The 16588-nt window shown below is 37.7% G+C and overlaps 1 protein-coding gene across 1 annotated transcript in view; it reads right to left on the bottom strand.

Moving 5' to 3' along the window:
* LOC114653445 (cytochrome b5) overlaps positions 1 to 16380 on the bottom strand; it is a 32869-nt gene extending 16489 nt beyond the window's left edge. Inside the window, exon 1 of the mRNA XM_028803785.2 lies at positions 16103 to 16380. Coding sequence (XP_028659618.1) covers positions 16103 to 16237 — 135 coding nt within the window. The 5' untranslated portion in view covers positions 16238 to 16380. The remainder of the gene's footprint in view (positions 1 to 16102) is intronic.
* Positions 16381 to 16588: the final 208 nt, after the last annotated feature.

Below are 16588 nucleotides of genomic sequence, written 5' to 3'. Positions count from 1 at the left end.
TTCTACACACAACACCCCATAATGACAACGTGAAAAACGTTTACTTGAGGTTTTTACAAATTTATTAAAAATGAAAAAACTGAGAAATCACATGTACATAAGTATTCATAGCCTTTGCTCAATACTTTGTCGATGCACCGTTGGCAGCAATTACAGCCTCAAGTCTTTTTGAATATGATGCCACAAACTTGGCACACCTAACCTTGAACAGTTTCGCCCATTCCTCTTTGCAGCACCTCTCAAGCTCCATCAGGTTAGATGTGAAGCGTCAGTGCACAACCACTTTAAGATCTCTCCACAGATGTTCAATCGGATTCAAGTCTGGGCTCTGGCTGGGCCACTCAAGGACATTCACAGAGTTGTCCTGAAGCCACTCCTTTGATATCTTGGCTGTGTGCTTAGGGTCGTTGTCCTGCTGAAAGATGAACTGTCGCCCCAGTCTGAGGTCAAGAGCGTTCTGGAGCAGGTTTTCATCCAGGATGTCTCTGTACATTGCTGCAGTCATCTTTCGCTTTATCCTGACTAGTCTCCCAGTCCCTGCCGCTGAAAAACATCCCCACAGCATGATGCTGCCACCACCATGCTTCACTGTAGGGATGGTATTGGCCTGGTGATGAGCGGTGCCTGGTTTCCTCCAAACGTGACGCCTGGCATTCACACCAAAGAGTTCAATCTTTGTCTCATCAGACCAGAGAATTTTCTTTCTCATGGTCTGAGAGTCCTTCGGGTGCCTTTTGGCAAACTCCAGGCGGGCTGCCATGTGCCTTTTACTAAGGAGTGGCTTCCGTCTGGCCACTCTACCATACAGGCCTGATTGGTGGATTGCTGCAGAGATGGTTGTCCTTCTGGAAGGTTCTCCTCTCTCCACAGAGGACCTCTGGAGCTCTGACAGAGTGACCATCGGGTTCTTGGTCACCTCCCTGACTAAGGCCCTTCTCCCCTGATCACTCAGTTTAGATGGCCGGCCAGCTCTAGGAAGAGTCCTGGTGGTTTCGAACTTCTTCCACTTACGGATGATGGAGGCCACTGTGCTCATTGGGACCTTCAAAGCAGCAGAAATTTTTCTGTAACCTTCCCCAGATATGTGCCTCGAGACAATCCTGTCTTGGAGGTCTACAGACAGTTCCTTTGATTCATGCTTGGTTTGTACTCTGACATGAACTGTCAACTGTGGGACCTTATATAGACAGGTGTGTGCCTTTCCAAATCATGTCCAATCAACTGAATTTACCACATGTGGACTCCAATTAAGCTGCAGAAACATCTCAAGGATGATCAGGGGAAACAGGATGCACCTGAGCTCAATTTTGAGCTTCATGGCAAAGGCTGTGAATACTTATGTACATGTGCTTTCTCAATTTTTTTATTTTTAATAAATTTGCAAAAATCTCAAGTAAACTTTTTTCACGTTGTCATTATGGGGTGTTGTGTGTAGAATTCTGAGGAAAAAAATGAATTTTGGAATAAGGCTGTAACATAACAAAATGTGGAAAAAATGATGCGCTGTGAATACTTTCCGGATGCACTGTATGTATCCCCCATCTCCAAAACTAAAATGGACACAGGGAACTCTCCCAAATGTCATAGTATAATTTCCATCTTGTTTTCACTGTACTAAATTTATGATTAAGAGATGCTTAAAACATGAAAATCCTACTTTTCATTTATCTTAATTTTTTAATATAAACCATACTGTTACATTTCTAAGAAAATTATACCAAATCCTGTGAGGCATTTTTTAGGTAATCAAATAAGTGCACAATGAGGGACTGAATCTACTTAATTAATGGTAAGAATTATGTCTGATAACAAAAATGGTTTCAACAAAAACTAGTAGCTATAGTGTTTTTTTTACAACCAAGTATGGGAACAGGTGTATAAGGTAATGATTTAACTGAATTCAAAATAATTTAGTGTACTCATGACTCAAAGTATATTAAAAGTACATTTCACTAATCACACTGATGTAAAAACATCAAAAATGCAGGAAAATGTAGTAGATATTCCACTGATTTAGCATAGCATACACAAATCACTGAACAGAGCTACGTCAATTAAGAATAGCCTTGAAAGCTACAATAATTCATGCTATAATATAGGAAGATTATTTCTTGTGCATACGTGTGTGGTTTAAGATGATGAAAAATTATTTCTTCAGTTACCTTTTGTAATAAATGTCCTGTATGGATGACAGCATGGCCCCAGTAATGAGTAGGGCCATTTTAATCACCCACTCCAGGATATAGGATAATAAGGAAGCATATTAGGGCCATGGATAGGGCTGCACGATTAATCTTTTTTTTCTCATGATAACGATATTTATGACCCACGATCAGTTAATAAATATCGTCGCGATTTTACAGTATAAAGACCAAACTGTTTTTTATGGGCTGAGTTTACGGATTGGACTGCGTCACTATGACGTTACTGCGTCTAGATTGCAAGCGCTTTCTGAAGCAGTAGAAGTCAATAGCAGCAATAACAGTCAGTCAGAATAAACATATGATGGCGGAGCAACGTGAGGAAGGTGCAGAAGTGCGATCGTTAGTTCCTAAAAAGGGGTCATACTCAGTTGTCTGGAACTATTTCGGTTTCGAGGAATGTGATGTTGATCAGGTACGAGTCTTGTGCAAACTTTGCTCCTGTTCCATCCAAACGTCCCAAGGTAACACAACAAACCTCATCAACCACCTTAAAAGCCACCACAAAGTACACTATCAAGAATTTCAACGACTGAAGGCACAAACAGCAACAACAAAAAATTACCAGCCATCCACAACACAGACAACAATATCAGGGACATTGTTCAACACAATACCATATCTGCCTAGCTTGCAAAGACACTGGGAAATAACAGAGGCGATCATGTACCATATAGCCAAGGATATGTGTCCAATAACCACCGTGAACAGTGAGGGGTTTAAAAAAATGATCGCAACACTTGATAAAAGATATAGCATTCCCTCACGCAACCATTTTTCCAATGTTGCGCTGCCTTCGCTGTATGCGAAATGCCGAAAAGAAATAGAAAGAGAAATTCTCAGGCTCAGCCTTGAATATTTTGCTGCCACGACCGACTTATGGTCAAGCAGAACTGCGGAACCGTATTTGAGCTTGACAGTTCATTTTATTGACAGCGAGTTTGAGATGAAAAGCAAGCTTTTGCAAACTTCGTTTTTCCCACAAGACCATACAGCGGAGTTTATTGCAGTGGGCCTCAAAGAAGCGATGTCCGCTTGGGGCTTGGTGGAAGAAAGACTTGTGTGCATCACAACGGACAACGCAGCTAATATGATTAGGGCAGCATCTGTGAATAACTGGCCGAGGCTACACTGCTTTGGTCACAGACTTCATTTAGCCATCGGTAAGTTGTATGTTTTTTTCCCAGATATATTGAAACAATTTGACAATTTAAAAATATTAATTGTTGTTGTTTTAGTGATATTATAATCAGGGGTGCACATAACTGGTACGCAGGTACACATGCGTGGCAAAAATGATGAACGCGTAACGTCATTTTGTTACTACAGCACTTTCGCGTACAAAACAGAAGAGCTCTTGACTGTGACCGTTTTTTGACAGCGTGCGATTAAAATTTCACCTTCACTATTTGTTTTATGTCCTTTCGGTTTAGGTACTGCGTTTATGTTCGAAAAGTGTTTATTCCTCCGACTCAGGACCCTATTCTGCACCGGCGGAAAGCACCATACAAAGTGGTTTAGTTTTGAAATAAAATAATTTTGCGTGTTTTCCGCTTGTGGCAGTGGTAATTTTTAAATGAGGCGCAGCTGTGCGCATTTTCGGCTACTTTAAGACGGCCAAATGACAGTGCGCTCTTCACCAACGGTCTTTAGTCAGTGACGTTATTTATTAAACGATATTAGATACGTACTCAAATAGCATTTTATTTTATTTTATTTCGGTTTTATCACAAAAGAACAACTGATTCTTTCATACCATTTTTAATGAAACGCAATACATTTGTTTAATGCATATTACGCTCAAGACGCAACCTTGTGTTCCGTCAAGTTGCACAATGACAATAAAAACCACAAAACCTTAAGGGAGCGATCTGCACTTATTAAGACCTCGCTGCGGAGTGCGTACCAAACACCAGCTCCTGCTACTCACCTGAGGAACACACTCAAAAAGTTATGTGCACCCCTGATTATAATGACACATTATAATGACAATGAGTCATATGTCTACAGTATAATAATCATCATTTTTATTCTGCTAATCTATCAGATTAGATACATTTAAAAGTTAAAAAATATTTGATTAGTCAAATACTATTATGTTAATGTTTGTGAACCCAGATGAGTTTAGAATAAGTGAGTGTTTATTATTTATTAATAAATGTTTGATAATTGTCTTATGTAGGTGTATATAATTAGTGAAATAAAAAACATTTTTTTTTATTTCTGATCAAAAGTTGCATAAACAACAAGAGTCTTCCTGTGTCTTACTGTTTTTTTTCTGATCATGTTTATTTCCTGAAGAGAATGCCATGAAGGATCCAAGAATTGACTGGGCTGTGGGGCTCTGTAAAAAGTTGGTGAGCTCCTTCTCTTACAGCTGGAAGCGTAAGAGAGAGTTTTTAGCTGCACAAAAGGAGATGAAACTCCCAGAGCACTCACTGAAAACAGAGTGTCCAACAAGGTGGGGATCATGTCAGGCCATGATAGAATCATCGAGCAGCAAAAGGCCATTGCACATGTCCTGTCCTCTGACAAGAAGTCTCGTCATCTTATCCCAACATGGCAGGACATGGATGTACTAGAGGCAATCAACAAATCCTTGCACTCTCTAGTTAATTTTACAGATGCACTGTCTGGCGAGAAGTACGTCAGCGTGTCATTTGTTAAGCCAGTTCTTCATCTTTTCAACGCATCGATCTTGAAAGTTAAGGATGATGATACTGACCTGTCAAGAGCAATCAAGTCTAAAATTTTGGAGTACCTAAACGAAAAATACAGTGACCCAGACATCCAAGCTCTATTGGACATGGCATCTACGGTGGATCCACGATTTAAGATGAGATACACGGCTGAGGACAACAAAACAACAAATCACTCCAGACTCAAAGCTGAGATGCAGACTTTGGCAATGATGGTAATAAAAATGAGCTGCACTGAGATCTATATTAGTGTTTTGAGTCTCAATTAGTTAAATTTGTTCTAAATGCCTTTTTCTGTGTTTAGGTGCCACCCCAAGAAACAGCACAAGAGACCAGCAAGGAGGATGCTAGCTGGATGTGCCCCAAAGAAAAAGATGACTTTAGGAAGCTACTTTAAAACTGCTGAACAAGCCTTGCCACCTAACAACCAGAAATCCAGTGTAGCCTGTGAGCTGGAATCTTACTTGCAGTCAAGCTACCTGGATAGTGAGGGGGACCCATTAAAATGGTGGAAAGAACATGAAAAGATCTACCTAAGGCTTTCAAAAGTGGCAAAAAAATACTTATACCAGCCACAAGCTCTCCTTCAGAGAGGGCTTTTAGTTCCGGTGGAAATGTAGTTACTTGCTTGCGGTCTTCCCTAAAGCCCGATCAAGTTGACAGGCTTGTGTTCTTAGCCAAAAATCTGTAACATGTTGTAAAAATTTTTTATTCTTATTTGATTTTATTACAAGTTGATGTAAAAGAGGCAGTTTAATTTTATTTATTTACCACAGCTAAGAAAAACTCTCCATTCTAAACATGTTTGGTTTGTTTATTTTTCTTTATTTGTGGCTGTAAAGTGCAATAAGAATACACAAGTGAATAAAAGTTCATTACCAAAGGAATAATCGTCATTATTAATCGTGATAAAAATTTTGAGCAAAATAATCGTGATAATCATTTTTTCTGTTATCGTGCAGCCCTAGCCATGGAGAAGAAAAAAAAAATACGGACTCAGTGAAGAATAAAAAAAGTCGACATGTCGATTTTATTTTCAACATTTCCACTTTATCTAGCTGGCTTCACATTGGTCTCCAGCAAGTCACAGTAACTTGCACTAGTGACTGTAGTACCCCTCAGCATGTAGTGACAATAACTCAGGTGCATGAGTGGTTGCGAGGACAAGATAAAACCTTTTACTCAGGCAGGTGGCGTAAGTGCATTGAGAAGGGTGGAGACTACATTGAGAAATTACATTATCAGTATTGTTAAGGTTTGCTCCATTTTCTAAGAAATCCCATTTTCTAACTTTAGCTTGACTTCTCCATATACCTTGTTAAAACAAAACAAAAAAACTCCACACAGCCAGCAACTCTGTTGGAATTAAAATTTACACTCGCTCTACAAAAAACATTTATTCTTATGTTCTTCTAAATCCACTTTCTCCATAAGCAAGATTCAAAAACAAAAGACCAGCACTGGACAGGATGCCAGTCCACCACTTTATAAAAACATACAAAATAAATGTATTTAAAAATAAATAATGTCACTGAAATATCAAAATAAAAATGATAACTGAGTGAATGTAAATTAGAGGAGAGAGAAGAAACAATGATGATATGTCACTTTAATTTTACCTTTTATAACAATGTTGCATAAATAACACTTGAAACAGTAACTAGGAATTATTCATATCAAAAATGAAATTGGCAAAAAAGATTGCACCACAATGCTTATCAAGTCGGCATGGTGGCATAGTGGTAGCACTGCTGCCTCGCAGTAACGAGACCTGGGTTCGCATCTCAGGTCCTCCCTTTGTGGAGTTTGCATGTTCTCCCCATGTCTGCATGGGTTTTCTCTGGGTGCTCCGGTTTCCTAACACAGTCCAAAGACATGCAGGTTAGGTGCATTGGCGATCCTAAATTGTCCCTAGTGTGTGCTTGGTGTGTGTCTGGCCGGGATTTGTTCCTGCCTTGCGCCCTGTGTTGGCTGGGATTGGCTCCAGCAGACCCCCGTGACCCTGTGTTAGGGTATAGCGGGTTGGATAATGGATGGATACCATATTGTAAAGTAATAGTCAAAATGACAAAGATATCATAGCAGACAGAAGCACGTCTCAAGTGTGTATGGCCAAGTAGCTTCAATAGTCTACGTGTGCATGCATTTGTGTGTCTCTTCTGTCACCACGCTCATTACAATGTATCAATCATTACATTTTAGTTACAATATGCTAATGGGCTCCTGAAACAACAAAAGCAATTTTATTTCTTATTTTCACTCTGTGCCAAGTATTTTGCTCAGTTTCATTTGCTCTCTCCATGAAACCATGGCAATTTAAAAGTTTACAAACTGGAAGAACTGGGGGCGGTGTTTTAGAAAGAGGCCCTGTGAGTGTAGCCTTTGCAGCAATAGATTTCTCCTCTATTCATTGCAAAATTTTAGCAAATTGTCCCAAGACATTTATTCTCATTTGAGAATCATACCTGGCCCCACAAGACTAATCTCCCCAAACTCTTTCACTGGCATACTATGTTAAAATTTTTTAATGTTAACTTTGGGTATTTTTCAAGTCAAGTTTATTTTTTCACAATCATACCCTTCATTAATTTGCCATGCCAAATTCTGTCCATAAGTTAAACATTTTTTTTTATAAATGAACAAACAAAATAACACAACTGTTCTTAACGTTTAAAATAGAGTCCACTGAGAATTTGTTCACACATGAAGAAAAAACTTTAAAACTTATATATATCAACATCGTAATGCTAAAGGTTTAAATTTCAAAAAACACCCTCCATTGTTCTTTTTTTAAATATATTTTTATTAATTTATTTGAAGCAAGTAATATTTCATACAATCAGGTCAAATTTAACAAACCAAAATTCAACCAAGAGAAAGAGAGGAGAGCTAACAACCAGAGAGAATCTTTAAAAGCAGCACAGAAGGAAGAGTATCCCTTTCCCTGATATAGATGCTTATTCTAAAATGTTATTGATTAGATCCTGCCATATTTAAAAAAAAATTAACAGATCCACTTAAGTAAGAATTTGATTTTTTCCATTTTCGAATTGTATAGAACATCAGTTACCTACTGACTTAAGAGGTGGGGTGAGATTCTTCCCACTGAGCAAGATAAGACTATGTGCTAGTATTGAGGTAAAGGCATACAGTTTGTTTGTCCTTCTCCACCATAAACCCATCTGGGAGTACACCAAACACAGTTGTTAATGGGTTACTATCAATGTCAATTTATTTAGAGAGCACATTTAAAACAACATCAGTAATGCTGTATCCAAAGTGCTTTACGTTAAAACATAAATTAAACACAAATAAAATAAATAGAAATAAAATACAATAAAACACAATACAATCATCAGTATCACTGAAGGCTACAGAAAATGAGAGAATAGAAATGCGAGAATAGAAATGCATTTTCAATCTAGTTTTAGATAGTTCAGTTGAAGGCGACTGCTTAATGTAATTAGGTAAAGCATTCCACGGATGAGACATACAGATGCAAAAGGCCAGTCTCCCTTAGTTTTACACTTAGTACGAGAGACCACAAGAGACAACTGACCGATAGATCTAAGCTCTCTGGATGGCTGGTATAAAACACACTATTTGGATAAATAGACATGAGCATGCCCATATATTGATTTAAAACCAGCAGCAAAATTTTAAAATCAAATCTGAATCTAACAGACAGCCAGTGTAAAGAGGCTAAAATTGGAGATACAGAATCAAATTTTCTTGCCCCAACCTAAAAATGAGCAGCAGCATTCTGAACCAACTGCAACTTGCATATCAGAGATTTGCTAATCGCGTAATACAACGAGTTACAATATTCAAGCTGAGAAAAAAATAAAAGCATGAGTAACTTTCAAAAGGATCTCTAGGAGAAGGCTGAACCTTGGCTAAAAGACAAAGCTGGAAAAAGCAACACTTGCCCACAGAATTAATTTGTTTCTCAAAAGAGAGGTTGCTATCCACAATAACCCCAAGATTGTGAACTTGCAAAAATCCATGAAAAAGCCAATAAGTTCAAAATCAATTTGAACTTTGGCTGCAGATTGAAGACTGTCTTTCTTCAGCCTCTATTCAGCAATCCTACAGCAGCAGTGCAGCTGCCGTGTGGTGTCATCAAGCCATGGAGCAGGTCTTGCCTTTTTTCAGCGTATTTTGAGGGGAGCAGTTGTGTCAAACTGTTTTACATGATGAATTTAAACCTAAGACACAATCGTCAATACTAATGCACTGGCCTTGTAGATCAAAACATGGTTTTAAAATCAGATATAGAAGAATTTAAAAAGCAAGAGTAGCATGGAGCACAGCTTATAGTGGCACTGTCAACAGTAATATTCAAATCCATTGTTAGAGAAAAATGATCAGTAAAAGGAACAGCACATACATCGATATTATTAATTGAAATACCACATGTAAAAACAAGATCAAGGGTATGACCAAGAGAATGACTTGGAGCATCAATATGCAGGATAAAATCAAGAGTCCAATAATGATAAAAAGTCATTAACCAAACGTTTAGATTGAGTACTTTATCATATCAGAGCATAATATCAGCTAAGAGATCAGAGAATTCAGAAATAAATGTATCATTAATTACAAAGAGTACAGAGAGAGAGAGAGAGAGAGAGAGAGAGAGAGAGAGAGAGAGAGAGAGAGAGAGAGATTTGGAGCATGTACTGATTGTACGTTGCCACACCAACCACACAACGAACCACCTGGATTGGGACCAAGTGCAGAGAGTGGAAGGCCTATAAACCACAGCACACAGCAAAGATGAAGGTGCTACACACTTTGAAAATGATGCCGCCTTGAGATGGGGAAATTAAGTCCAGTTTTCATCGCCTCAGGGCCAGGGCCAGCATACCATAGAGGACAAGACAGGTCAAAGATTACTCTCAAAGAACAAAGGTCAAATAGGTCAAAGATGCTTGAGAATGCAAGCCTGATGAGGAAAGACTGAGCCAGCATTGTTTAACAGCAATGCCGGCTCACCTTCATCTGGAGTGTCTGCGTCTCCAAGGGATACTCAGCTCACTCATACTTATGAATACCAGCATCCAGGAAAAGAAGTCAGGAAATGAATAAAACAAGGGATGGAATTTCAAATAAAGTTATATCAGAAGAAGGACCTTGAGAGGATATTATGGCAGAAAAGATATTAACATTCGAATCCCTGAAGCCACGAAAAAAGTCGTAATGCCGGGCCACTTTAAATTCGCACCTCTTCATCATTGATTAATAATAATAATAGCAGCTGACTACTCAAAAGAAGGAGAGCCCAGACTCGAACCCACAACCTTTGGTTTACATGACAGACACGTCAACTTTCTGTCAATTAATATTTGAGCTTTTGTTTTACTCATTGACAGCAAAATGTACATTGAATAATTTCTTTTTCATTGGTTATATTCCTGAATAAAAGCACACTTGTTTTGTTATACCTTATTTGAAAGTGTTTATTTGATATTTGTACTTCAGTCTTTACACATTATACACTTCACATCAGTATTTAACATGAAAAAAGTTTCTGTTTTAGTTATGTGTTCAACATTTCTTGCCTTGCATTTTCCTGTCATTCTACATTTACTCAAATCGTTGTAGACATGGAACACACATGAAATGTATGTATTTCAAAAATGATATATTATTTACCCCATACAATTTAAGGCACCTCACACCCAGATAAACACACTTGAGCTGGGAGAACTTTACGAAAGACTTCAGCTGAGTCGGTGGGGGATGGGATGGCAGGCTGCTTGCTTGTGCTGATTGACACATTTTCAAAACAAAGACACTGACGAAGAGGTGCGAAGGAATTTAAGGAGGCCCGGCATTACGACTTTTTTTGTAGGTTTCAGGGATTCTGATATTAAGTAAGGAAAACATGATTATAGGACAGTAGCCACTGGGATATACTAACACACAGAAACAGCCACACCAGAATGGGTTAAGGAGTGATTGTGACACCAAGGCTGTCAGAAAGGCATTCAAAGATTTTGTCCAAAATTATATTAATTTGGTGCACGCCCAAAACATGTAGCCCAGTGAGACTGGAGCTTGATTGCAACGTTCGCAGGTTGAATCTTGCCCTGGATACATTTTTGACAATTTTAAATGAGATAAATGCACTTGATAAAAGCTCATATGGAGCTAGACTGTATTCCATGCATGGCTGCCTTCTACTCCTTTTCTGAAATAGTAAGTGAAAGGTCTTTTCCACACCATACCCTGGGATCTTTGAAAGGAAGGGATGTTAAAATGTTTTGATAAACATATGTTTTTGTGACATATGTTTACAACAAAAAAAAGGAAATTGGAGAAAATTGGAGGAAATACATTTTATCACTGATTCTAGCCACTATTGTTACTGGGTTAAAGATGCATACTGTACCTGTTCAGTTGTCGGAGCATAGCAAGCATTGTATACAGGTAAATAATAATGTAAAACAACATGAAACTACACATGGTCTGAAGCCATTTAGCTTGGTGTGCAACAAAGCATTGCAGCATTAGTGCTGAAAATGTTGTTTATTGACAAACTTAATACTACAAACATGAACAGTTTTAATGTGGAGAAGCACTTTAGCACTACTACTACATGGATATAGCATCCTGGGTTTGAATCTCATACCCGATTGTTTTTTCATGAAGAGATAGCACTCCTTGAGTGGATGTTGGATTTCCTCCCATTTCCCCAAAAACATGCAGGTTAGGCAAAGGGGCACTTTCAAGTTTGTATGAATGAAAATATGGATGGGTTATATGTCCAATTGGGTATAAATTGACAATGGATTTGTCTCTGTCCTGAGAAAAATCTTAATTAAGTCAGTGCTGAACATGTCCAAAGCATAAGTTGTATCTGTCAAACACGTATAAGGTGGCACCCATTAGCACTCAGGGTCAGCATACAGAAAATCCAATTCACAAAACAGTCTATTCAGTGCAGTGTAACAGATGATCATAAAATAAAAAATACAAAATAAACATTGGCATACCAAATCAAGAATGAGTCTTCAATAGTTGAGCCTACCACATGCATGCTGCAAGCAAAGCTAATTAAATAACACCGCAAATACACTGTCAGCTTAATAGTTAGCTAACAAAAAACTTCCTTAAAGATAAATTAAAACTGCACTGGGTCTGATGAATATTAGTAGGTTAAACACACAAAGGTAGATGTTAAACCACTGAACTAACCATTATTAGAGGTGAACTTAATGAGACTGGGACATAACACTGCTGCAGTCATGATGAAAATTAAAAGATGATTATTTTTATTCAGTGAATTTACATTATGTTCATTTTTATGACAAAAAATACATACATTAAAAAGTGTATACACCTATCTAAAAATATGCTCTAAAAGAAATTGTTTTAGCTGTGTCCTAAGCCCTCAAGTTACTCTCAGCAGAAACGAGAATTGCAGAACCAAAGAAAAAAGTAGCAGGGAAAAAAAAGAAAACACCCTGAGGTGAAAGGTTGCAGCGGAAGGAGACAATGCAATGAGGGAAGAACATGACCAGACTTCTTTTAATATATCAGAATTTCACAAAAAAAAATTAAAATATTTTATACATTCCCATGTAAATGACTTGGGAAGTACTGCTTTACAATACGTGTGCAATCTCAGGACATAGATCAAAACTCAAGAACATTCTTGGCGCATCTGGTAAGTTTTTAATTTTTTTTTTTTTTTTTACACATTTGCACCCAATGCCCTGTGGAACCTATATAGGACTGCATATATATATATATATATATATATATATATATTTGCAGCTGGAGATCCACGAAGGGAGAAAAAACGAATCACGTATCATAAAATGTTTTTTTTTTTTGCTCAGCGGTATACATAGGACAAACGTCAAAGAGAATCTCAACACGTGTACAGGAACATCGCAACGCCGTCAGAAGAAAGGACGCACTATCTTTGATATATGCACATACTAAATCGACAGGACACACATTCAACTGGGACAACGTAAAAGTAAAATTTAAGGCCAGTACTAAAAGTGCCAGAGAGTTGGCCGAGTCTTGGCTATCAGATGAAAACGCCATCAACAGACACTTGGACATAAATCCAGCATATGCCAACTTAAGAAGGACATGTACACAATAAATAAACTATACAACCCCCCCCCCCCCCCCTTGATCATACTGACTTAGTCACCTCCAAGTTTCCCTGGTAAATGAATGAATATCATGACAGTAAAATACATTTGACTTGAAAAATACCAAACCTTCTTTAACAGTGTAACCTAGTGGTATATGTTTTAGACTTGTGCAACCCCTACCATCAACCTACACTAAGTAAATCACTATATCTCTTTATGCATCAGTTTTAAAAGTCACTATAAGTAAAACTGAAAGTCAACTAGACAAATGTAACAGAAGGTGTTTTATAAAAAAAGAGCTGGAACTTTTAACAGGAATGATACAATTTTTTTTTTATTTTGAACTTGCACAATTTATGTTACGTTCACTCTCAAAGCAATCATACATTAAAGTGTTTAGTTTACACTGGGTCTGGACATTCCCAAGAAGACAACATGCCAAAAGCATAAAGCTGACCTGGAAATAATGGAGTCAATTGCTGGGTACGAGCAAAGTCATGCACAAACGTATAACTGTCAAAATTAAGACAACCTGGCATTACTTTTTAATGAAGAGATAAAGATGGAGGTCACACAGGATACCTACATAAACACTGGAAACTCTTAACACCATACACTGAAAGAACCCTGGCTTTCATTATGTTTTATTAAATTTAGGAAACAATACTGACTCTCAAAAAATCCAAAAATAAACATGTCTGTTTAACAGAATAATAATATCATGAAATCAATACTTTTAAAGTTTTCTCTCTTTGTACAACTGAATGTAGTTTAAGCCATAGGAAGATAATACTAAGGAAGTGGTACAGACAATAGAAAATTTGTGATACCATTATACATTCTACTTAATTGTGGACATTTGTTGAAGAAATATACAGTATGCACATTATGTACCACACCACCTACAAACAAATTATGCACATATAGTAGAAATAGCTTCATGATTTAAAGTGTTATATTTTATACAAGACCAAAGAAAGACAAACACTCAGTTTTAAAATCAGAATACTAAATGTTTTTTCTTCTGGCCCTAAACTGGACTAAGTAGGTTTAAGAATGTATTTATGTATAAGAAATATTTTGCTTTCACTGGAGTTTATTGCAGGATTTAAATTTTCATTCCTAAGACAGACTACTTAAATTCAAACTAGTGGTTTAGTGAACCCTAAGTGTCAACTGCGTACCGGTTTCAGGTTTTTAGATGCAGTAAGAAGTGTTTTTAAACATTATACACCAAACTTCACTATGTACCATAAAAATATAAAGTAAATCTTACTTAAAATACCTCTTCAAATCTACCAGTGATCACAATAGCCACAGATGTCTTAGAACTCGTTGTGCTTCATGAGTGGTCTCTAAATTTGGAGAAGTAGTTAAATGATTTTTATCAGTTGTGATGAGCTTGTGATTTTCTTTCTTGTTTTTCTGTTTTGTCTCTTTCCTGAGAGCTAATTATTTGTGTTCTGGGTTGAATCTTGGAATGCACCCAATTTGAAAATATGTTGCTGTCCAACGGGCGTTTCTGCATGTCCAGTCTGTGATGAGGCAACTCAGGGCTTTGAACCCTACAGAAGTTTGTGATTGACTATTTATTCAACAAACACATTCTTTCAGAAAATTCTGTAACTTGCCTCCTACATTTTTAGGTAATCAATTGGCAGTACCTGTAGTTTGTCATAACCATTAAACCATTTTTAATCATTTTTAAAACAGCGTTACCAATATCTGATAGTGAATATTACACTTAATCAGCATTTCATACTGCAGTCAATAAATCCACAATTAACACTGTGGCATCAAAGTTCCAGAGTAATGGGTTTGAATCATATACGTGGTAACTGTTTTCTGTGGAATTTGCACTTTCTCCAAACGGCCTGTGTGAGCTCATTTCTATGTACTCCAGTTTTCATTCCACAATCCCATTCATGTTTTATTTTTTAGTGTCTTCAGGAGTGGGCCTTTTGATAGACTGTTATCCCTTCCAGTGTTGTTTCTTGATTTACACCGGATGTTGTCAGGATTAAAATGGCCCTGCAATAGTCACGTTATAATAATTGTCATACTGTTAACATCAAGCAGGACTTCTGTGAACAGTACATAAAAATGATAGCATTAACAAAAAAAAAATGCAGATGCACCGGGGGATGCAAGACCCGCACCTTCCATCAGTAATAAAGGAGTTATGGGTTGGGGTAAAGTTTCGGTTGCGAACTGAACCGAATTAGCTCAAAAGTATAAAAATTAGGCTATCACTAGAAAACTTAGTTGTTCAATAAAAGTGAGAGGCGCAAAACGAATACAAGCACTACTTAGAAATGAAAAGAAACTTTATACTTGTTGCAAATCCATTACTTTAACTGTCGACTCTAGACTGGCTCGCTATGTGCGAAAGCGTTCTGCGTTTGACTGGCACTCCGTCCACGGCTGACTGCTGATTTGCGCCTTATGCTTGTCGAAGACTCCTGCTCAAGCCAACCCAAGTAAAGGTTTCAGAAAAAATGACCGATAAGGGAGTCTAACATCTAAAACGATCAAGATTCCAAATTAAAATACAGATTTCAAAATTGTACAAGAGTGTCCCGCATTAAATGCACATATGATGTTGAATCGTATAAGGTTTATGCAGTAATAAAGCATATCTCGAGTAGGTGGAAAACCCATTTCAACCAAAACACAGACGGAACGTGCACCATACATTGCAACAACGGGGCGAGTGAGTAAGCCAATTTGGAAATACATATATGCATATCGAGTCGTAGAATTCAGTTTACAAAAAGTACATTCACGCGTGACTGAAGCAAAGTAAATACAATTATTAGAATTACAACCATAAAAGTCGTCCGCCGCACATCAAAAGCATTCCCGTTGAGCTATCGGTTTTACGAATGTGTATACATATAAAAATTACCGCCTTTACAATTGACGTAAAAAAATAAACGCTTACGTGTGGATCATTACCACATGCACGTTATGAAAAATGCGCTATACAGTAATCAAAGCAGGTGTCAGGTTTAGCAACTCGCACTGCTATTTAACACAGTTAAAAAAGGAGCGGTCTCATTTTCCATGAACTTTCTCTTACCTCTTCTAGAAACTTGGTCACATCATAAACCTTATGGTGAATGATAATCCAACAGCTTTTACTTGAGTTGTGGCTTTGGATTTCCTCCAGACGGTAATATTTTACTTGGTTCTGTTCTCCTTTCTTTTCACTCATTTTTGGGGAAATATATATTTTTTCACGCTCCCTTTCTTTACTCCGTCCAACCTACAATAGCAAGTTTTATCAAACAGCTTCCTGACGCAAAAAGAAAACAAGCAAAATCCTCATAAGCTTACGTCCCGCCCACTGGCGCGGTAAAGACTTGGGTCAAAGGTGAACAGAATGCGTTACTGTAGGGAAGTCGTGCCTGCTTGTTGCAATGACCAATGGGACATACGAGCGTGAGCTACGTGCCTAGACACGCAGTCTCGGACAGCTCTAACTCGGGCGTTTTCTTTGCTTACTATTCATAAACCACTGACCAATCATGTTGAGGTTATTTGAATAAATGCATATATGTAAAAG

Source organism: Erpetoichthys calabaricus, chromosome 6 (assembly GCF_900747795.2).
Source record: "Erpetoichthys calabaricus chromosome 6, fErpCal1.3, whole genome shotgun sequence".
Classification (NCBI taxonomy): Eukaryota; Metazoa; Chordata; class Cladistia; order Polypteriformes; family Polypteridae; genus Erpetoichthys; species Erpetoichthys calabaricus.
This window is presented reverse-complemented; position numbering and strand designations above follow the sequence as displayed.